The sequence below is a fragment of the Pholcus phalangioides genome, unplaced genomic scaffold, assembly GCF_987345545.1.
Source record: "Pholcus phalangioides strain wild (caught in Gottingen) unplaced genomic scaffold, Ppha-v1.0 ptg000002l_1, whole genome shotgun sequence".
Classification (NCBI taxonomy): domain Eukaryota; kingdom Metazoa; phylum Arthropoda; class Arachnida; order Araneae; family Pholcidae; genus Pholcus; species Pholcus phalangioides.
In genome coordinates this window covers 17,336,527-17,361,307 of record NW_028301595.1, presented here as the reverse complement: position 1 = coordinate 17,361,307, position 24,781 = coordinate 17,336,527, and the positions used below count along the sequence as shown (strand labels likewise).

Sequence of the window (24,781 nt, the reverse complement as noted above, 5' to 3'; positions counted from 1 at the left end):
GCTGACATTACGTGGCATGTCAGGTCAGCAGCTGTGTGTGCGGCGGCGTCTAATGAGAGAACTTTTTAATCGTCTCCCGCTAAATAATAACAGATTAAAGACGTCATTTATTTAGCAGTTAATTTGTTTTAATCAAATAATTATTTTAGAGGGAACTAAGTAAATTTTTAATTCTTCGGGCTTGCGCTTGTGTTCGGTTTATCAATAGCAGTTGAATCCGTGATTTATGTCATTATACATCTCATTGATAAGGTGTGTATACAATTCCATTTATTTACTTTAGATGAAAGAAAAAAAAAGTTATTGATGAGTGAGAATATACGCCTTTCACAAACCCACTTTATCACGTGTTAATTAGTTACTCTATGCGACTAAATAAATGGCCAGTGATACATTGGTAGTCTTGGACTAAATTGTTTTTATTAATGGGTCACATATTGAGTCATTTACAGTGTTATATAAAGGCCACATTGCTGGATCAAAACGCCATAGTTATTCATGTATAAGCCACATATTGGTTGTTTTGTATACATATAAGGATCTCAAGAATTATATATAGAGAAATTGAGATGATAAACATATTGTTTTAGTGTGTGCCTGTTATGTACTGATATGTTTAAATCTTTTAGTCCCTCACCTTACTGTATTAGATTTCATGTACTGTAATTTTTATCTATGAATGATATTGGATTATATATAATGTAGATGCTGATTATGTAGAGAATACAGTTTTTTGTGCATGGCTGTTTTGTATTGTTGGCAACCTCGTTGCAACGATACTTGATATAGCGATAAATCTCTCTACATTGATATTCGGTACAGGTGCTGTATAATCCAGACCGCCAAATCCGATATAATCCAGATCGCCAAGGGCGCTCTTAGTTCTGCCTATCGGTGCTCTCACTTATTTTGCCGGGTTGTCATTGTTCTTTCTAGAAGCTTCCATTACCCATCCATTATAGATGGCTCTTAAAGCGCGGGCCATTCAAACAGATAACAGAGTTTTTTCCCTTTGTGTAGTAGCATTGTTGTCTTGGATTATTCCAGATTACCTTTCGCTAGTTGTTTTTAGCGTGTCTTTTCAAATGCTTGAACAGCCATTTAGTTTTTTTCGTTCCCAGCGTTAGGATTACACGAACCGGATAACATTGTCGTCGACCGGTAAAACTGTATCCTTTTTATTTATTTTTCTTAATAATATTCGTTATTTTATTTAATTTTCATTATTTATTTAAAAGAATCTGGACACCCGGAAAAAGTCTGGGTTTTAATTTTTTTATACCTAGAGTATGCTTATTTATACAACATGCATGACCGTCGTTGTTTATTTAAAAGAATCTGGATACTCGGAAAAGGTCTGGGTTTTAAATTATTTTATACCTAGAATATGCTTATTCAACATGCAGGGCCGTTGTTTATTTAAATATACTATATTTTGTTTCATGATATTTTTTATATTTGAATGGGCTTTTATTATTGTTTTCTATGCTGGCGATTGTTTTTTCGGCGTCCGCAGTGTCTAACTGCCTTGGCGACTTTTGATCAGGTCATCGGACATGTTTGGCGCCGGAAAAAAAAGTCGCCAGAAATCGCCAATCTCTGGATTATACAGCACCTGTTCCTGATATTCAATATAAGGACAAATCTCTCTATATTGATATTTAATATAAGGACAAATCCCTCTACAATGATACTTTATATAACGATAAATCCCTCTGCAACGATATTTTTCATCTTGTTTGGTCCCAAAGCAGAATGTGCCGAAATCTGCAACATACGTCGCAGAACAATTACAGTTACTGCAGAACAATTTGGAAGAATTTTAAGAAAAAGTGCAAAAAAAAAACAGTATTACATGTATGGGGATTTTTACCGCAGAACATTTCCAGTCAGCCAAAGGGTTCGGCGCAGAACAGTGCTAAACATTCTGCTTTGGGATTGTTTGGAAATGGCTATAGTCTGATGTTGAGTAACAGACTCTTGATGTAACAATAATCCATCGACAACAATATATTTTCTTGGTCCCCAGTGTATCGTATTCAGTGAAATCTTGTGCACACAGCAAAAAATATAAGCTATTGTGGCTGCTATGCTACATGATAATATTTGTTTTGCCCTTGATAAATTCCCAATAAATGGATTCTTTGGCTACATTTTTTTAAAATGCTCACCAACTTTGGCACCATTTGTGGGATGATATGGATTATACTTCATAAGTGGGTACATTCTCCTCAAACGAGGGAGGGGGAAGAATCGCTGAGGGTGTGAATGGAGGGGGTATGAATGTCCACCCTGTCCTCCCGCCTTTGCAAATTATAAAATTTTTTTCACTGGGGAGATGGGCACATACCATCACTCCTTTCGCCTGCCTATGTATCTGCTATTTAGTAATCACTTCATAATGTTTTTTAAACACATGAAGTAAAAAAACGAATTGTACCTTTTCTTTCTTTTCACAATTGGAGTTTAGATAATTCCCGCTATACGGTATATCTTGTTGCAGCCAAGTTTTTGACATTGCCAACACCAACCTCTCTGGCACATCTTTAAATTTTATTGGGTGTTCTTATTGTTCTGCCGGTAACCCTAGCAAATAGTGCCAAATTGGGTCTGGCATTTAAAAAATGGCCACCAAGCTTCAGTATACCATACACTAGAAATTTACTGTATTTATTTAAAAATTTAGTTGATTGCACCTCCGTTACCTGTCAGAACAATATTTTCACTAATCAGCCCTTTCGTGGGAACTTGGCTTTGTCCCAATATATGGATTACCTCTTTCTGCCAAGTCGGCCATGGTGTTGCCATATTGTTTCCTTGGTTATTTACCATATGTTATCTGGCAATAACATTCTTTTGTTATGCCATTTCTTCTGTTGCATTGTTTTGCTTGGAGTTCTTTTTTGTTTTTTCTTGTTTTTATTGCTATGGCCGAGCGAGTTGATTTTTTTCACAGGTTGCAGCTGGATGGGCTGAAATCTGCTGCAGATTTTTTGTATGCAGCATTTGTCTAATAGCTTCATAGTAAAAACTCAATCATTCACTGTATTTTCCTATGTTATAAATAATGTAATAAACGACAAGCTAATAGGAAAAAAAAACATTGGACAAGGAAAGCATCAGGTTAAAAACAAATGGCAAGGAAAGATACATGCAGCACCATGTATAACCATATTGAGAACAAATCTGTTTAGCAGTTATCATAAATTTGGTCACAAAAACGTAATCTGTATATTGGCAGTCACCATTTATTTGTTTTACACTGATAATATGTCAATCTAACCAAAAGCACAGACATGAAGAAAACCATGGGGAATCTGAAAGTTCCTATGTTAATCGCCACATAAGTTATAGGATTCAACTGTTTACACAGGAAGGGGAGACGATTGCATTGTATATTCGACAATTATTTTAGAGATTTCAAATAGTGGCAATCTTCCAGTACTTATGAATCCAGCTGTATTTTACCACTCTTCTTCATATTTATGTATTTATTTATTCAACATTGTTTCGTCAAGGCCTATACAAGAGTATGTGGAAGTTATGTATGATGAAAATAACTATTGTGATGCAGGAAAATTCGGAAATCGTAGTACAATCTATAATATTTGGTGGTAGGTTGTTCTAGTTGATAATAGTTCTTGGGAAAAAGCTAAATTTGTGACAATCTGAAGAAGCAAAGATGGGCTGTAATTCTTGGGAATGGTTGAGTCTAACATAGAAATGTGGGAGTTTAATTAGAATGTTGGAAGTGTCAATATTTTGAAAAACCCATGGAGGATTTTAAGTTAAACGAGAGATAAGTATAAGAGAGGAAAACGGTTGGATATTTGAGTTGGTTCTTGAGCTCCGATATGGAGACAGACGAAGACCAACAACAGTTAAAAATGAAGCCAGGGGACTTATTTTGGATAGATTCTAATTTGTCTATGTTGGTTTGGGTATGGGAGAGAGCAGGGAGAATATATATTTGCGGTTAATGAGAAAGGCCTCCACCAATTTAAGCAGTTGAACGTTTAGACCAAGGTTTGAAAGTTTTAGTGGAAGTTTGTGGTGCATCCTGTCAAATGCTTTAGAAAAATCTAGGAAAATGATATCGGATTGAAGGTTTTTGTCAATGGTGTCTGTTAAGTCATGTATGAAAAGTGTTAACTGGGTAGATACAGATAACAATGATCTAAATCCATGTTGGTTAGGGAAGAAAAAGTTAATCGAGTTGAGGTGGGTACAGATTTCCTTGGCATATGTGTTCAAAGAGCTTGCAGCAAGAGGAGGTGATTGCAATAGATCTAAAATTAAAAGGGTGGGGCAGTGAACCTGTTTTATGGATGGGAATTATCTTATTATATGCCTAGTAATCTGGTGTTTTCAAGGGAAACATACCTAATACCTACTACTTTACCAAACACCAACTCTGGCCATATCGCTGTATTGTGATTAATGAGATGGGTTGGAAATGATGGTGTTGTCGGTCAGTGGTTGCCTCAAGCTTGTTGGGGAAAATATCGTTACTATATATTCTCTTGGGTTTGAGCCTGTGACCGTGACGACAACCGTCAGGGGTAGACGAGCATCTTACCACCACGCCACTCGGGCACAGGAAAACATACCTGGGCTTAAAAAATCTCATTTGCCATGGCATTCAAAAAAGAAAATTGGTATTTATGCCTCAACTTTTATGTATGATTAAGTGAGAAAGAATTTGAGTCTGAAGATAACACATACGAGAACTGCAAATGATTCCCCCCTCCCATTTTGAGTAGACGGTTTCCATTGCATATCGTCATTATGCTCAATAACTATAACATGTTCAGTTTGACGATAATTAAAAGGTATAATTCTCTAAATAAATGGTGTTCATTTGCCAAATGGCAAGTAATGTTTAAGTTCTTTCCCATTGGTTAAAAAATGTTTTTGTGATTATGTAAATAGCCAATGGAAACTTCAGATGTGTGTTCTATTCGAAATATGAATGTTTGCATATTTTTTGCTGTAAGAGATTTTTGCTGGGACCTGGCTTGCTGAAGTTTTTTTTTGTGGTTTTCTAACCTTGAGGCTCAAATGTGAGCTGGTCTCCCATTCAAAAAAAGTATTTTAACACAGAGCAGACATACTTTCAATGCTATATCTATATAAACACAAAAATCCGGCTTCTGTCATTTTCGCTTCCAATATGGTACGCAGATGGCAGCGTTTGTTGAGCAAGAAACATGCATAACTCTGACATCATGGATATATTGAGGTCACACATACACACGCACAACATATTCTGGTATGCCCCAAAGCAGAATATGCAGAAAAATCTGGAGAAATTTCAAGAAAAAGTGTAGGAAACTATTATGGTGATTTTTACCGCAGAGCATCGCCTGCCAACCGAGGGTTTGTTGCAGAACGATGCAAAATATTCTACTTTGGGACTGGCATGCATAAATGTGTTGTATATAAACATTCCTGTGGGGAATTTCCAAGGTGCATGTATGGCGTAATAAGTGCTTCTGAAGGTCCTGGCTTTGATAATGGTGAAATTATGATATTAGAATCCAAGAAGTAGAAATTGGGACTTCACAAATTCCATCCAACAGGTCGTAAATGTGATTAAAAAAATGGTAATGGTCCTGAAAATCTCCTCTATTTCATTACTAAAGTGGAGGTCAATATTGAATTTTTCTGGGTTCATGTCAGTTTGTCTACTGACATCTAAAATGGAGTCAAAAAATCATTTTCGACGGTTTCCCTCTTGCAAAAATATTACTTGGTATCTGAATTTTTATTTTGTCAAACCCTGTTGATTATCAATACCTAAATTTGCATCTGAGGGAACACATCCAGGAGTCTGGCCAGCCAAAATCTGGGTCTGTTTTCCAGACCCTTCACAAAATTCCGGATTCGAAAAATGGGCCCTTCACAAAATATATATATTAATGAAACCATGAATTTGGCATTTGATTTCTTTTGCAATAAATTAACTAGATTATTTTGCTTCCCACAAAATTACTTTTTTTTTTACAAAATTAATGACCATTTCACAAAAACAGGACCCTATGGGGGGGGGGGGAGGAAATCTGGACAGACCCCTGATGACATTTTGGAATCCTTTAGTATGTCTCCCGTCCTGGAAAAGGTAATTTAATCCCAGTTAAGTTGAAAAAAGACTATAATAATACCTCGGCTAACAATAATTTCTTCCGGAATCGCATTCATTAGCCAAAACATCATTTCCCATAGATCTCTATGAAAAAAATTGTTTTAGTTCGTACCAAGTACACACACAACCCAAATTTTAGAAGATATGTTTTCGTAAAACATTAAGAAGCACTGTAAAAAAGAGAAAAACACTGACTGAAGGCATAAATGAACAACTTCAAAATCAGATGAAACAGAATTTAAAGCAAGGTGAGACACTGAAGATATTTTAATTGTATACTACGTAGGTACACAACCCAGTCGGGTTCGTAGATTTAGAACAAAGGCTAATGTGAATTCAGAATAATTTGTATCTTTGCATAGGTGCCAATGCTTCGAATTATTGGACCTTATTAAAATCTTTCGTTTGGAAACTGGATTCTTCTAATTTTTCGTATCTTTATAGGAAAATCTTCAAATTGTTATTCCCATGAAGTCCCTTAAGAAAATACTCTTTCAATCCTTGCAATTCGAGGCTGACCACATTTTCTCAGGAAAAATAAGCAAAATCAGGATTTCAAGTATGGGAAATCAGCAATTATTGCCAAATATGATGCCAAAAGTATGCAAAGTTGCCAATTATTGCTGAAATCACTGAAAAATGACCAATGGCCTGAGTTGAAGAGCTACTGCAAATAACAGCGGATTGAAATGAATTTTAATTAAAAAAATTTTTTGACTAATATGAGATGCAATATGTATAGACATAATTTTCGTTTGAGTTGGCAAAATAATTCAGCAAAGGATAAAAAAATCAAGTAGGCATTATGGAAAAAACGGGACATTTTTGTAAAAAAAAATCAGGAGTGAAAAATATGGGAAAATGGGTCATATGGTCACTGTAAACCCAGGAAATTTCCCCCAGTTTTCCCTCTTATTGGTATGATATGTTTTCTTTGGTGGAAATGTTTCATCATCTGATAACCTACAGCTTTTTCTATTCTGTGAATTGACACCTATGTCCTTGACTCAAATTTTGTTATCGTCAAAAAACTTTTGTTTGTGTGTGTGCCAATACCTATTTTTTAGTTACTGTGGCTACTGCATTGTATCATGTTGAGATCAAGACTAGTTGCTTAACAAGTCTTTGTTCCAAAGAGAGGATAAATTAAAATTTTGTTTTCAAATAAAAACTAGTTTTACGTGACACTTAAATCAAATACAGTAGAACCCTGTTATAGCATCCCCCCCTCCCCCATGTTACCCACTTAACATCAGAAATTTTTGCCTTCAATATATACATAGGCGGAGATAGGCATAGGGGGAAACTTGGGTTAATGATGGGGGCGCCACCCCCCCCCCCCAATGTTTTTTACTTTTCTGGGATTTTATATCCTTTTCAGTATGTTATAAGACACTTTCATGTATATATGTATCAGAAAATTTTGTGTCATTCATGGACTTCAATTTAGCATTCACATACAGAAAATTTTAGGTGCCAATATAGATTTTCTAGTTGCCATGGTGGCCTGGTGCCTCGTATTTGTCCAGCCCTGATTTAAACAATGGAAAATTTTCTTCAAAGAGGATTCTTTGTTCTGGTTGACCCTTGCATCAACAACTACTACAGAAAACACAAAGGTTGTGAAAGGAACTTAGGTTTCAATAGAATGCGTCCTCCAAAATGGACACTATTTATAGATCGGAGTAGTTTCAGTATACTGACACTACCCTGACCTATGTAGAACCCATTCTGGAGGACACATTCCATTAAAAATTGGTATATACGGTTTATGGACCATGGGAAAATTGAAAATGCAATTTTTTTTAAAAAAACATTTTTTTTAACCTGGTGGTCAAAAATTGAACTATTGTGCATTACAAAAATTTCTCTCCCATGGTCTCATCAAGATATCCTGAAAATTTGGTTGTGTTCGGATGAGTCGTTTTGAGGGAAATTATGAAAGTTAAAAACTCGAAATTTCTTTGAACAGATTCTTTCTGTGCTCTCCCAAAACCTTAAATTAACCTGTATCCCCCCCCCCCCAAAAAAAAATATGTGAAGGAAGCCCAAAACTTGGAAAGCGCCATAACCTGGTCTAAAGCATGAGTTTTTGACCTTTAAGAAAAGTGTGGGTTAAAAAAAAATTTCTACATGAATCCTAATGGCCCCTATCTTGATTCTCACAGTAGCGTTTTAATGGGTAAATCCAATGGGGCCCAGGGCTCTTCAAAGCAAATATGGAGCCATATATTACTGGAGAATTTTACTTATTCTGAGATCATTTTTTCCCATTAAATATGAATTTTTTCATTGATACTTAAATTGTTTCGTCATTCAATATTACATTTCATTAATTTGTGAATTATTTTTGTCATTGGATATGAATTTATTTCATTTGGAAATTGTTTTTTCATTAAATATAGATTTTCTTTAGTTCTGAAATTATTTCATTATCGAATATCAATTTCCATTACTTCAGAAACTATTTTTTCAATAAATGTAAATTTTTCATTAATTCTGAGAATTTTTTTAATCAAATATGAATTTTCATAAATCCTATCTCCCTCAAATAATCATATTGCACCCCCTGTGGGGCATGGGTCCCATTTTGAGAATCGGTTGTAGATGTTTCTTTTTATATAAAAAAAATTCAAAACTGCAAATTATAATTAATATTTTGTTTTAATTATAATTAATGTTTAAAAATGAAACATTGTAATATTTAAAAAGCAAGTTTTGTGTCATATTATATAGGGGCCGTTCAAGTATTACGTAAGCAAATTTTTAGCCATTTTTGACCCCCTCCCCTCCTTGTCAGCAAAATTTCGTCATCAGCTCTGCCCCTCTGAATCTTAACTCATATTTTCATAAAGGGTAGTTGCTGACGTAAGCATTATCCAAACCTCCCCCCCTTGTCATCAAAAGTCAGCAAATTGGAACCCCCCCCCCCCCCCCCCACCATCGATGATGGCGTAATACTTGAACGGCCCCATACCTATTGTGTTCAAGACATTTTCCAAGAGCATTCAGTTAGGTTTTTTGATGATTTTGCTGGTGTGTCAAAAACCCACCTCTGTATAGTACACATGACCTATCTTGAAGAGGGTCTGAAAGCATCCTAAAACGAACTTGAGGTTTCATTTTTTTATGACAAAAATGTGCCAGCTCACATGTTTTTGAAGAATGCTTTGAGAAGAAAAAACCAGAATATCTTTTTCTCTGGTTTGGATTAACGATAAAAAATTTAAAATCAGGAGCTGTGCTGTAATGCAAACCATTAAAACAAACTTTTCTTGCAGCTGAAATATAAAAAATGAATCCAAGTTATAGTGGGCCGAACGTGCAACAACCACGGTCAAGCAATGTTTTGCCTCATCCATCCTATGGTCCAAGTCCAGTGTCACAGCCACAGAGTTACAATGGATATGATGAGATGCATGGTTCGTCTGGTGAGTATATCCGTTATATGAAAGATACAAGTCCCAGTTAAAGAGTATGATATTGATTATTTTAAAAAGTTCAAATGATTTTCATAAGGACTAACTTTCCAAAGTGGATCCTTTTTTTAGAAGTTCCCATTCCCAGTTTCCCAGAAGTTTTGTTTCAAGATTCTGGATTTCTTTTCCCCCAGTGCAGGGGTTCTTAAACTTTTTCTACTCGTTGCGCCCTAGAGCTGTTTAACAAAGAATATTTTTGAAAAGCCTTTGTCAGGGTCACCTATCCACGGCGTCCCTGACAGAGGTTGTAGGTGTACCAGGATGCCGCAGTACACAGTTTGAGAACCTGTGCTCTAGTAAATATACAGGGTGATTACTTAAGTCCCTTGGTCGCAAATTACTGATCAATCATTGGTCCTAGAGGCATACTTCTAATTAGAAAAAATATCCTCATAATGTGTAGACTTCAGATACATCATTTATATTGCAAGTATAGTTACTAAAATGAAAAACTTGTATATGTAATGTTTGTGACAAAAAATTTGGTAAAGAAAGAAAGGACAATGCTTATTTCTTTTATTTGTTCTTTCCGACCTCCAATTTTTAAATTCAAATATCTCAGCGAATATTGCACTTATAAACTTGCAACTTTTTGTTGGACTCAGAAGAGACATTGCAACAACTTTCTAATTGATTTTTTGAGGACAGGGTATAAAAAGTTTTGCATTTTAATATTTATACAATCCCTTACAATATGAATGAATGTTTGAGGTCTACACATTATTTGGATATTTTTTCTAATTGGAAATATGCCTCTAGGATCAACAGTTCTATAGTAATTTGCCGCCAAGAGACTTGCACAATCACTTTTATAAAAAAATATTGGTTTTTTTTAAACAGTTTTTAGCTTAATACATTTTTATATTATGATAGCCTAGAAGAAATAAAATTGCTTCTCTACTGATCCAGTGAAGTTTGAGATTATTCTAAGTTTGTCACGAAAATTACAAATTTCAAAATAAGATTGTCATAATTTTTTTCATTTTGAGTACCTTGGAATAGAAGAAAAAAACCCCCCCCCAAGCCCCCCATCCAGTAGTTATGTTACAAATTCTTAGTTTTTTGAGAGAAAAACCATTATATTATTATATTTTTTTAAGGATATGGGCCGCCATCACTACCTCAGCAACCCATAACAGGACCCCCACCAGTAGGAAAAGCTTTCCCACAACCATCTTATGGAGCACCAAATTCAAATGTACAGAATGGACCATCGGTAGCTTCGCAACCTCCACAATTCAGTGGTGTAATGCCTGGTTATAATCAGGCAGCAGTTTCTCCACTCATGCAATCAGTCCCTTCTGCACCAACAGATCAAGTAATTCTTCTTTTAATACAATTTTTGTGCTATGTTTGTGCTATGTTTACAATGAATATTAATTTAATACTTACAGAGTAGTATCTATGTAAAAATACTTTCAAGTATGAAATGATGTTTTTGTTATAATGTTCATATTTTTCCTTAATTCCCTTTACCCTGAAAATTTTTTCTCGACAACAAATTTTTTGACAAAATGAAACATTTTAGTTGTATAGAGACTTTACTGTATTTTGTTTTTTCACTGTGTCTCCAAATATTTAGTTGTTGTAAATCATACATGCTCAACCTGTAGCGAACAGGCCAAATGAGACAGAAGTTTTATGTTGCCTGGCCCAAGACTGTACCTAATGTTATTACCGTATTCCCTCATATTAGCCAGCTTTCCAGGAAATTCTTAAATATATATATTATAAAAATTGACTGAATGCATAGTGTGATCCTTATTAAACTTCGCTCATGCCGGGAACGGACCAGACCCCAACATTCAAAAATCTGGTGTCCCTTTAGTTTGGTGGCATGCTGGCTAGTGCAGGGAAATACTGTAATTAATAATGTGTGACAAAAACGATTGATTTGAAATCTGATATGTGAGAGTATCGCTATAGGCTTATACCAGTTACACTTATAGAGTCCCTTGTAAATGAAGTCAGTATTTGACAGAGATGTCATCCGTTCTTATTGTCATGATTTTGATTGAACAAAGGATATCCGTCAAGGCCTTCCATTATAGTTAGTTTCTATTGTGGATGTTAATAGCCTGCTATTCTGGGGAAATCTACATCAAAATCCATTCAAGGGAAATGATGATCATGATTGTCGTTTAAACCTACATTATCACATTCAAAATAATGTAAAAAAAGTTATGAACCATTTTATTTTGTTGCTGCCCATGAACAGTCATCTAATGACTTGAGTGGCCTGTGACAAATTATCAAAAACACTTGAGTGACCCCCCCCCCAAACTTTCCAAAATGTTGAGCATCCCTGCTGCAAATAATTGTTTTAATTCTTTATATTAGGTGAGCTGTCCAAAAATTCTATTATAGGTGTATTAATCAACAAAATGATACAATTTCATAGAAAAAAAACTTGTAAAGCTTTTTTTCCCCTTGAAATACAACAGATGCTTCACATGTGCCTCTCTTTCAAAATATTCAGCTAACATGAACATTGTAATGAAGTTTCTCCCACACATGATGTAGTATGTCCCTATCAGATGAGTGACCACAGTAATGGTTAATCAGCTTACTTACCAAACACAGCCAGGCTCTGTTGCTTGCGCAATTTAAGCACATTGTCCCGAAGAGTGTGTCCGCTTTGAAAAAATTTTATTCTCTCGAATTACAAATACTATGAATATACACAGATAAGACACATGAAATCAAGAACCTTTGTAGAATGTATATGAATCATCATGGCATGCAAAACAGACGAGTTTGGACTAATAATAAAAAATGAGATAGTGTGCAAACTATTTGGGGGGGGGGGAGGGGTACCATTAAGGAACCCTTTGACAGTAATCAGTGTGCAATTCCGCAGAACTTGTGCTAGTCAGAATCTGAGTCTTCAGCAAGAAGGAGCTGTCATTTTCCCCTCAGTCTGGTTGATTGTCTAGGTTCTACTGAAATGGTGCTGGGCCCTTTTTTGTCCAGATCTGGTCCGATCATTTTTGCTTTCTCCAGGTTATTTTCCAGAAATTTCATCAGTCTTAAAAGTTTCTTGATAGAGTCTAGTCGCTTTAGGATGTTTAGCATCCATTCCTTCTCTAGAGCTTCTGATGGGGCTCGGTAGTGAAATTACTTTGTATGCTGACAAGAGGTGGCATAATGTAGCTTGGTTCCAATCTCTCCACAGCTGTAGCAGTTGTTGGGGATGGATTTAAACCAGTGATTCCCAATGTGGGTGCTGACTCCCCTTGGGGGTGATGGAAAGTTCCAGGGGTGCGGTAGAAGTTACGGGTATAACATTGGATCCTATGGGTTCGATTGCATTTGGGGGGGGGCGATGGGGGAAAAAATTCAGAAGGGGACAATGGGACAAAAAAGGTTGAGAAACTATGATTTAAACCATCTCTGGTTTGGCAGAGAACAGGCTGTGACCCATTGTAAACATAATGACGTCTCTGGACCAGTTCCTGTTTTTGGTCTTAATCTGAGGAATTACCTCATGGCTAGATCTCAATGGCCTCTGGGTCACCCCACTCAACCAGCCAGTCTAGTAGCATCTCCCTCTAGAGTCTGGATGATTTTGCAACAGATGGGGGGGAGGGGCTTCATGTTGTTGGGGAGGGGGTTTCCATCTTTGGTGACTTCTTTTGCACAGCAATTAGCTTCATTGTCCCCACAGGCCCATGTGAGCTTTGACCTTAGAAATCTTGATGTGAGGGTTGCTGAGGAGCAATTTCTAAATTTTTTGGGCCATCGGGTGCCTTGTAATCGAGTTCAGGATGGACATTATTCCTGAGAGGCTGTCTGTCCTGATGTGGGCCAGGACTTTCAGCCTTGTGGCCTCTCTAGTTGCTTCGAGGATGGCGAGAAGCTCGGCTTGATACACAGAGTCTTCAGGGTGCAGCTTTGCTTTCCATGTTTTCTTGATGGTCCTCTGTGCATATGTAGGCTTCTTCTGTGGCCCTCTCTATCCTTGATCTGTCCATAAAAAATGTGTTCAAGTTGACCCTCTGTGTGTCAGAAGGTCTTTTGCGAGATTTGTTAACCAGCTGATGCATTTTTCTGACTCCAGTGTTTCGTTCCCTAGATTGGTAGCTTTCAGAGCTGCAGGATTCTGATTCTTTTTGCCTCATCTTCAGGCTTAGCGGAGGGATGCCTAGAATGACTTGAAGAGCGTTCATGATTAATCAGCTGGTGAAGAAGATACAAACACTGAGCTAGTCACATATGCCCCATACTCTAACCATATGTAGACACCACACACTTGTAGCTTGATCTCTCACCAAATCTGGGGTGTTCATTGCTCTTTCTTCCCTGTCATCATTAGTTATTTCTCCTCCAGCAGTTTATATTTTACCTCTTATTAATATTCAAGTAGTCATTAAAAAAAACTAATTGGCTAAAAAAATATTTTTTTAAATTTCGTATTAGAAATATTTTTGTTTCTTTTGAAAAACTGGAGTATTTTGTAAGAGCTTGCTTTTAAAATGGTTTGTTTTAAACTATTTTTCCCCCTCATAGCTTTCTCAGAGATTCAGCAATCTCAATGTGGGCCAGGGTGGAGTTACAGGTGCATATACACCTCCCCCCGCTCCTCCTACATCTATGCAGACCCAGAAAAGACTCCCTGTTACTTTACCGACTCAGCCATCACAATCAGATATTCCCAGACAGCCCTATCCAGCATCATTCAACAGTTCGGTGTCTGGTCAGTACAGACTATCTCATCCACCAATGCCACCCAGAGCACCAAACTATGCCGCAGGTGAGACTGGTGCTGCACCACAGGGATTTCCACAACAGGGAGTTGCAAATCGACCACCACAGCAAACTCCAGTGAGTGGATTATACAACAGCCATTCGTTGGGTCCCCCGCCCGTATCAAATGATTTGGTGGGTGATGGCAGCTTGCAAAATGGTTCATATTTTCCTGGAGTTGGTGATGGCGCATCTCCAAATGCTGCTCCGATGCATATGCCATATGGTAGTCAAGCAAATGGACCATCTGGCCCTATGACTGCTCCACCACAGTATTCTCAGATGCCTATGCAAGGGCGTTATCCTCCAATGTCTCAGCAACAGCCACCTCCTGGACCAGGAATGCAACCACCACCGTCATCTCAGCAGCAGCAGTATGTGCCACAGAATACTGGTCTTCCCCAGAACCGTATGCCTGCTGCTCCGATGCCAGCAACAGCACCTGCTCAGAGTAGGCGGTTGGATCCTGACCATATGCCAAGTCCAGTATGTATTGATATGCTTTTCCTTTTTCTCTTTTGTATTTATTTTTATACATTTTCTTAGCATTGGCAAATGTGATCAGCCTTTGACAAAATTTGTTCAAAATATTATTTGTTTGGTAAATATAAATGGTTAAAAACAAGCTGCAAAAAAGTAGATTAAAAAAAAGTGGCTGGCTAAATTCAGGTTGTGGTGGTAAATTTGGATATAAATTTTTTAGATGTTATACCAATAAAAATTTTTGAATTATGAGCTACCTGAACACGTAACCAAGGTATAAATATCTGTCACAGAATTAAAAAGTTTATAGTCCAGGAGCTTAACAAAAGGAAAAACCATCTAGACACCAAGCATGGTTTTTCCCTCAAGAAAAGTGGACCTAAATTATTTTTTTAAACTTTTTTGGGATGTCATAATCCCTTCTCATGGTTAAAAAATATATAATAAAATCAAAAATATTTTTGTCATCTTTAGACTCTAATTTATCAATCACATTTGGAAAACCTTACGTGCCAGTATTTAATCTCTAGTTAACATGGTGCTTGAGATTTGTCAAGCCCTATTTTAGTGAATTATATAATATAATTTCCCCTAAATTTTTTATTTCTTCAGCTCCAAGAATCTTCACCACAGAGAGCACCAAGCCTACAACGGTACAAATATTCAACCATTGCACTTCACTCGTGGTTCAAAAAATAGATGGCAGATTTATAACAAGCATTTCACAGAAACAAACTTCACATTTGGTTTGCAACACATATATGCGTATTCCAACATGTACCAATTTGTTAGAAGTTCCCCTGACGAAAATGAACAAGGTTCATGTATGGTTTAGTAGTAGTTCTGGGAATCTGGCTTGAGATGCCATTGTCACCATGCAATAAAAACCTATCAAGAGAGGGAAAACTTTTGAAACAGGCAATTTTTCTGTAATGGGCTGGGACTTTTTAAATAGAATCAACTGTATTTTAGTGCCTTGTTGTGCATCACAAATTTCAATAAAGGATGTTCATTAATTTTCTTCACCAGTGAAGTCTAGCATTGGATAGTTTTTAAATGGGAAGTTTCTACTAAAAGAAACAAATTTCCCTTAATTAGAACTATTATGATTAAACTATACATGCATCTCGTCCACATTCCTCTGCTGAATTTTGAATAAATTGGTGCATGTCGTGCTGCCATCTGCCACCAATTCTTCTAACTATGAGTGAAGTGCATGATTGAATAATTGTACCATTGTAAGTCTGTTGCTTGCATTCATTCCTTGAAGTTGGGAACCCCCAAAGCAGAATGTGCCAAAATCAGTGACGTATGTCGCAGAACAATTAGCGCTACTGCAGAACAATTTGGAAGAATTTTAAGAAAAAGTGAAAAAAAAAACATTATTACATTTATGGGGATTTTTACCGCAGAACATTTTCAGTCAGCTGAGGGTTCGTCGCAGACCAGTGCTAAACATTCTGCTTTGGGGTTGGGAACCACAGAAAACCACCACTGTGGTAACGGTGGGATTCAAACACTGGTCCTTGTGATGTGAGTCCATTGTTATGACTACATGACCACCACTGTGACCCTTAATTAGAACTAATAAATTTGATTTCGTATATGCTATATACCTTTTAGACCAGGAAATTTTTGAATGCATGAATTCTTGTTAGTATCTCACCTGCATGATTGTTCTGGCTCAGGCTTACACTTTGATCGTAACATATTTTTTTTAGTTAATGTGTTTCTCTCATTTCAATTTTTTCTTCCCTTGCTTGCATATAGATTCAAGTCATTGAAGATGATAGAAAATTGCATACTGGTTCATTTGTAACAAATTCAAAAGGTCAAGTTCCTCCACTAGTTACTACAGACTTTGTTTGTTCTGATGGAGGTATGCTATTTGAATATTTCCTAAAAAAAGTTATTTATAGAAATAACCAGCTTTTGTAGACTATTCAATGAATTTATCTCAACTTTTTTTACTGTATACAAGCTAAGCTTTTATTCAAAAATTCATTCCTATATTAGGGGTACGAGAGATAGACTAAAAAAGGATTCATTTTTTTCAAGAAAAAAACACTTTTCAGGAGGGGAGGGTATCCAGCTTACACACAAGTAATAGGATATGTCTTTATTTTGACACGTTGTTGACGAGAAATAGGGAAAAGTGTTTTCCTTTGTCACATGCTATGGCAAGGAAAGAAGTGTTCTATTTCTCAAGCACAGAAGACCATAAATGTGAATAAGGACATGGTTTATCCCTACTTAATAACCTAACTACAATACAGTGATACCTTATCTTAATTTTTTGGCTAATGAAAATTTTCGTTGATATGGATGCATGTGCTAACATAAAACAGCTGCATTGTGAGCTGAATTTTGTTGCCAATTACCAGAATTACTATCACCAGACCCCAATTAACTCAAGTCCACCTCTAAATCTTTGTTCCTGATGTACCTACAGTTCTCTTTCTGAAAGTTTTTTGAATCATTTCATGTAAAATGACGGATTCAGCTAATAGAAAATGCATTAAAGAAAAGAATCCTATGATTTCAAAGCACATATTCTTTCAGTGCAAGACCGAGCATCGAACTGAAGTCTGGACACTCTAAGAGAATATCTTTTCTATCTGCATGCATCAGACCAGAAATGAGCTGACCAAATCACAGAGGGATGGGGGCACCTACGAACATGATTGGGTATTGTTAACACAAGCGTCAGTAGCCTTTAAGCTGGTGTTGATTGTGTACATACTGGAAAATAAAAATATCTTCATCTCTCTATAGATTCTCATTTATCCAATTTTTAAGCTGTTCATTTAAGCCTTCAGTCAGTTTCTGTCTTTTTATAGTGTCTCTCTTTGTTTTAAAAAAACTTATCTTCCAACTTTGGACAGAATCTGGAACAAATCAAACAATTTCTCGTGGGAAACCTATGTGAAATCGTGTTTTGGCTAACAAACATGATTCCGGAACAAATCTTTGTTAACCTAGGTATCATGGTATAACAGAATATATAGAAATGTTTTTTTTATATTAATTCAATAAAACAATGAGGAACCACATGATTGTGAACATGATATATATACAGTAGACTCTGGGCTATTTGGCCTAATGTGACGGGAGGGCTGGCTGGATAGACTGAAGTCCTATAAATACTCACTCCCTACCCCACCCATACCATCAAAAGCATCCTTTTCATACCAAAACCAGATCTTATTCATATTTGCTGACCTCCAAGTACTTAATATTTGCTATGTAATTCTGAACTGTACGGTTTTAGAAATTTAGAAAAAGGAAGTCTCGAAATAAAAATATTGCACATATTTCAAGATAAACTTTATAATTCCTAACTTAGCTGCAGGTTGAAGACCCTCTTGCCCAGGGGTTCTCGAACTTTTTCTACCTGTGGCACCCCTCTTCCCTATTCAATGTTTATCTATGAGCTCTGCCGGCTCCCAGAGCTGTTTAACAAAGAATATTTTCAAAAAACCTTTGAGGCGTAAAGTCCCTGCTCTGGTCTACTGTATATGTACATACATTGTTGCTATGTATGATGGCATTTCACTACATTGTCACAGAAGATACAAAAGGTCTATGCAAGTATTTAAAAAATATGAGAAGAAACATTGCAAGTAGAAACACTGTTAGGCCAAAGTACTATAGTACCCAATGAAACTTTAAAAATATGTAGACTGGAAGGTTTATTTATTTCTTAAATTTTTTTTTTCATTTGTACTTGCCATAGTTATATTATTTTTGTGTGAAGAGAAGGAAAGATGTTATACATATTTTATTGTCAACATTCTATAGGTATATGTAACCCCCGATTCATGCGATCCACGATCTATACTGTGCCTACTTCAGCTGATCTCCTGAAACAAACTAGTGTCCCTTTTGCCATCAGTTTCAGTCCATTTGCTCGTCTTCATGAAGGAGAGGTGAGTATGTCATATCAAGTAGAAGTGCTAAAGAATGTATGCATTTAAGAGAAGACTATATAGTAGAATATGTCTAAATTGACCAGCTAAAGATTCTGCTCTATCTGTCATTTTAAAGAAATATATACACACAATGCATGTGATTTAAATTTAAGATCATATTTGTTAGAACATTGCTGACACTTTTACCCGAGCTGATATTCTCTTGGGCTAAGGAACCATTTTGCGTTTGAACATTAACTCAACATTTCTCTATATTGAACATTTCTTGATGATGCCAGCCACTGGTGTCAGCACCCGAGTGGTGAAGTAGTAAGATGCTGGTCTTCCACTATGAAGATTACCGTCAAGGCCCCCGGGTTCGAATCTGGGCAAGAACTTCAGAAACAAGTTCGTTACCTACCAAGTCTGGGGCAACCACCGATACATGCCACGTTCATTTCTCCCCCAACTCCCCTGGTTGGAAACTGCCGTATGGCGCTACATGACCGGAGTCTGTGTGTGGTAAACTAGCCACTGGTGTTGGAGAAATGTTCAGTTGATTACCAAGGGAATCTTATTTAGATTTTTGCTGTATTTGTATTTTAGTTTTATTAGTTGACATTAAATGAGAGATTTTCAAAGTGAAAAAATACTTGCTTAAATTTTATCATTTACTACATCAGGGCTTGACAAATTTAAAAAAATATTGCCATTAGAATGTTTTTGGCACCAATATCAATGTTTCAGTCACCATGGTGACCTGATATCTTTATTGCATATCATAGAAAGTAAGAGGTTTGAGGTGTAGTACTTATAAATTTGTTGGTCATGTTTCTTTTTTTTTTGTGAAGGCTATTTTTTTATATAGTGACTATAAAATATGAGTCAATGTGTGCTGCAGTTTGTTTATTTATGCAGGCAGACCTACAACCTGATACATAACCTAAAAATTCAATTATTTAACATCTTTACTTCAAAATATGGAAGACATGTAACAAGCACAACTCTAATGATGCAAGGCCTGAGATACATGTTTCTTAGCAACACGAAAGCATACAACTTTTGTGCTGTTTAGTAACATATGTTTCTTGGACCTAAATACTGTAGGGCCATGCATACACTCAGAACACACATTCCAGCATGCACAGGTTTGTTAGAAATTCCACACAGGAATGTGTACAAAGTGCATGTATGGTAGTTAGTAGTAGTTAATTTATTGATGCATATGCTAAAGTTATGCAAAGCTGTTCTTGAACAAAAATATTTATTGGCAGAGACTTTTCTGTGTTACTAGCATTCTGCTCAGTTTTTTGAAAACATTGTCAAATGTATATATTTTTGATTATTTTTCTGTGGAAAAAGAGGCTAACAGATTTTTATGGTATAATTTTCCTTTTTTTTGCTAGAATCCTCCACCGATATCAGAAGTGATAGACAGTGGTCCTGTGAGATGTATACGTTGCAAAGCATATATGTGTCCATATATGCAGTTCATAGATGGTGGCAGAAGATTTCAGTGTATATTTTGCAAAGCAACTACCGAAGGTATGTTTTTATATGCCTTGCATCAAATGCAGTCATGTTACATATTTTTCATATCAAAGGATAAAACCTGATTAAAATATTTTCAAAAAATTGAACCAATTTTTTTTTGTTTGTTACATCATGTTCACAGTCAAAGTATTTAAACAGATTTTGCTGGGAACCCTGCCAACACTATAACTGCAGAATTGTCATTCTGACTGCTTTCTGAACTTTGATCATCCACTAAATCTTTATTTTTAAAAATTTGGCAATTTCACTCCTTGACATTTCCTTATTTGGTGAAAAAAATCTTGGGACACATTTTTTTTTCCAAGTCATTGCATTGATTTTTTTTTATTCCAACTTCTACCTAGGATTACAGAGCAATGTCATTTTGACCGCAGTTGAAAATTTTCTTGTTTAAACAGATTTTAAGAGTGTTCAAAAAAATATGGGATAATTTCTAAAAGGTGGTAGAGAAATGATCTATTTTTTGTCTTATAGATACTTGGTTGAAAATGGGTCACAAAAGTATTAACATGTGCATGCAGTCATAAATAGTGTTTTCTCTGAGTTTTGCACTTCGTGACTGCACACAGCCAAGAATGCTGAATACAAAATTTAATAAAACGCTGTCCACATCAAGGATTGTATACACATTATACTGCAGAACCCTTTGTAAAAATCAGTATAGAAGAGAGCATAACTGAGGATCCTTTACTTGTGTATAAGACAGCTACTTTTACAACATTATGCAACTATATGAGAAATAAAATGGTTTGCCTGTTGCTAAAACTTGAAAACAGGGTAACAAAATTGTAACAACATCTCATGTTTTTTTTTGCCAATAAAGTTAGTATTGTTTTCAAACAAACTTGACTGCTCCAGCTGGGATAAGAGTGGAAATCTAAAGATTCAGGTCACTTTATCCCCGAATAATTCTTGTTAAGTGTGCCTGCCCTCAATAATTCATGAACATACATGCAATGAACGTACCCTTCCCCATTTGTTTTATTGAATACTTTAAAAATGGAAAGTCTGGCATCCCTAGTAAACCTTCATTGTTTTGCCTTATCAGAACCCTTGAGTCGAAGGGGGTGTCACTTTGCTAGTTGTGATGATTGATGTTTCAAAATTTTTGAAATCATTGAATAACACAATATAAACTTGAAAAGTATTAAAATATTTTTTCAGAGTTGGGTGGGGTGGCAGCTCCGGTGTTGACACCCCCCTACACACTCACCCACGACAATATTTCTAGACGGGCAACATTAGTTCTTATGGCACATGTTTTAACCCAAAAATGAATCAACATTTACATTTGTATCATGTATTTTTGAAACAGGTCAGAAAGGCCACTGCGGGAGTTCTGGGGGTATGGAAATTCCCTATAATTGATTTTTGAAATTTCCCTGATGCGCATTATAACTGCCACAGTGGGGGCGCGGTAGCCCAGGTCGATAAGATAATCGCCTAAAGTACCGAAGGATGTTTAGTTCCCGGTTCGTCCTTGTCAGAAAACTTTCCTGACACGGGGGTACAACAAAAACGGCGACAAGACTGCAGGAAAAAATTGCTCAGGCAATTAGTCCCCCCATCGAGGGGTTAGCGCACCAACCTCTCAATGAGTATAAAAAACAAGCCTGCCGTTTGGAATTGGCAATAAATTTTAGGTCCCGGTCTAATTAGCCGTCGTGTGCAGAAAATGACCGTGGTGCGACAAAAATGATCAATGATCAACTGCCACAGTGGAAATCACTAAACCTTCTGGAAATTGCCACCTATTTTCAAGAATGTATATTTTTTTGATTGTTTCAGGTGATAAATGCTTTACCTCCAACACAAAATAATAATAAAACAAGGAAGAGAAAAAAAAAACTCATTTTCTGTTATTTATGTATGCTTAATCATTTAACTAGCTTGAAGGGAAAGGAAAAACGAGCCTTTCTCTCCCCTTCTGTTACCAGACTTTGAACAAAAGCTTACTCCGCCGACGGGTAGTTAATTGATATGATGGGGGGGGGGGAAAGAAAAATATGCTATCAGGAGAAGAAAACTTTACAACAATATCTGGACTCGTCAATGCAGAAATGAGAGGGTTTTAAGAACCCAAGATATTTTAGGATTGCCAAAATAAAGCTGATAAAGTTAGACGAGATATCTCGGGATTGCCGCTGTAAAGGTTAAAGTATGAGCAAACATCAAATTTCAGTTTATTCGAAAAGATGTGATCACACACACACACATATTGGATTCAGTGTAAGAATTAGTAGTAGAAATCAGCAAAAGGATCACTATACAAGTGTTATAGCTAGAGAAAATTACTAACCTAAAACTCAGTACTTCAAGAATTACTGTAGGAAAACCTAAAATCAGGAGGATTTACCCCTTTTCCAGAGAATCACGATAATGCCACAAAACTGATCAAACGTGAAATTTCAGAAAAATATTTGAAAAACTTTTTTTTTGAGGAAGGAAGGGATTTTTTAAAATAAAAATGTATATATAAATCCTGTAGAAATTACTGCAGAGAGAATGGAATTAGAATGAAAACATTTAACATACAGCTACTAATGCTAAGTGATTTGATCTTCTATTTTTAATTGATCTTTGCTTCGCATAAATTTAATTACAGCTGCATCGTCAGTGTATTTTTCCATAAGTTTAATACGTTTTCTCATTCTAGTACCACCTGAATACTTTGCTCATTTGGATCACATGGGAGAAAGAGTCGACAAATATCAGCGACCGGAACTGTGCCTAGGATCATATGAATTCATTGCTACCAAGGAGTACTGCAAAGTTAGTAAATTTGAAAAAAAATATTTCAAGCTTTTGTTCATATACTTGTCTGTTATCTCAAAGAAAGCATACAATCATTAAATTTTATTTTTTGTTATAGAATTCTACGTTTCCAAATTGCCCAGCATTTATCTTTGTTATAGATGTGTCTTACAACAGTGTCAGAAATGGTATGCTCAAGCTGCTTTGCGAGAACATGAAATCAATCTTAGCAAGCTTACCAAAGTAAAGTACTTGTATTCACTGCAAATATTTCACTCTAAATATCATGAATCTTGTTTTCAGAAGACAATGTTTTATTGTATGTATTGATGTCTTATCCCTTTCAGAGCCTGCATGCACAAATGTGCAGGTTGCTTTTTCTCACTGTGGATTTTTTTTTTTTACTTTTTTCAAACCGTAGAGTTAAGCTCAACTTAAAGGATTGTGTAAGAGTTTTGATTTAGAAATATGGTGAATATATATATATGAACTTTGGGGGCTCTCATCAGAGGGCAGCACTTACAAATGAACACTCGGGGGGGGGGGGGGTTTAAGATGGCTTCCAGAAGAATGTGCATCCGGGAAAAGTGTGAATTTTTGCATAAAATCTAGCAATAAAATTCTGGAAAAAATTATATGCAAAGATGAATATATCCTACATCGTTTTGGCTGAAGCAATTTGAAGGGAGGGAATTATTTCTGCACAAAAAAAAAAAGGAATTTGGAAAAAAAGATTTGCTGCCATTTATGTTTTACATTATAAAAAATATAAATGTCATTACATGAAATTTATGTTTTTTGAGCAAAAATGCAGAAATATCTTGAAAATTTCGAAAAATAAAGGTTCAGGTTTGAAATGGTTATGGTGCATGGTATCGGAGCCGTTAAATTTTCTCACTATTTCTTCAAAAGTATAAAAGTTTATGCTCAAAATATATTATTTCTACTTGTTTGTATCAGCATCATTTAATTTTTAGACAATGTTTTACTATATTTAATATTATGTTTCAGGGAAATGGAGGAGCTACCCCCAAAAATAAAAGTTGGTTTTATCACTTACAGCAATGTCGTGCATTTCTATAATGTCAGGGTAAGGATATCTTTTGAATATGTATATGTTTGTTTTTGAAATTGAAGTCTTGCTAAAATGAGCAAACCTGTGTATTTCACAATAATAGAAGAGTTTAACTGTGAATTTCAATTGAAATTATTTTTTGAGAATGTGTGTGTGTGTTTTTTTTTTCAAAAACATTTTTAATAATTTAGGAGCTTATCATATCAATAATCAATTATAACATTAATCATTTGTATGCTTCTTTTTCATGATACACATGTTTTAAAATGTAATTTTAAAGTTTTAAAATTAAAAAAATTTAATTGCGGTTTGCAATTATTTCTCAAGTAGTTTCAAGTTTTCTTTTATTATTTCTAATGTACAACAATATGATCATGTTATCTTTACTTTTTGTGTAGGATGGCTTGACCTCACCACAGATGATGGTTGTTTCTGATGTTCAAGACATGTTTATGCCCCTCCTCAATGGTTTTCTTGTTGATTATGCAATGGCTGGTGCGATGGTAGAGAGGTAAAAATGTTTACATAGATCCATTAGCCACTGACATTTATAGGTTTCAATAGCTAAGACATTTTCTTGGATAGGTTTTTGAAGGTGGATAGTCTGTCTCAATATTTGTTACCCCCAAAGCAG

The 24,781-nt window shown here is 35.8% G+C and overlaps 1 protein-coding gene across 1 annotated transcript in view; it reads left to right on the top strand.

Annotated features, from left to right (window-relative positions):
• The window catches only part of Sec24CD (COPII coat complex component secretory 24CD), a 41,180-nt gene continuing 16,399 nt past the window's right edge, over window positions 1–24,781 (top strand). The window contains exons 1-11 of the mRNA XM_089239309.1: window positions 1–252; window positions 9,427–9,576; window positions 10,725–10,942; window positions 14,134–14,856; window positions 16,624–16,732; window positions 18,655–18,782; window positions 20,171–20,309; window positions 22,975–23,090; window positions 23,191–23,315; window positions 24,084–24,162; window positions 24,546–24,658. Of these exons, the coding sequence (XP_089095435.1) occupies window positions 9,441–9,576; window positions 10,725–10,942; window positions 14,134–14,856; window positions 16,624–16,732; window positions 18,655–18,782; window positions 20,171–20,309; window positions 22,975–23,090; window positions 23,191–23,315; window positions 24,084–24,162; window positions 24,546–24,658 (1,886 nt within the window). The 5' untranslated portion in view covers window positions 1–252; window positions 9,427–9,440. The remainder of the gene's footprint in view (window positions 253–9,426; window positions 9,577–10,724; window positions 10,943–14,133; window positions 14,857–16,623; window positions 16,733–18,654; window positions 18,783–20,170; window positions 20,310–22,974; window positions 23,091–23,190; window positions 23,316–24,083; window positions 24,163–24,545; window positions 24,659–24,781) is intronic.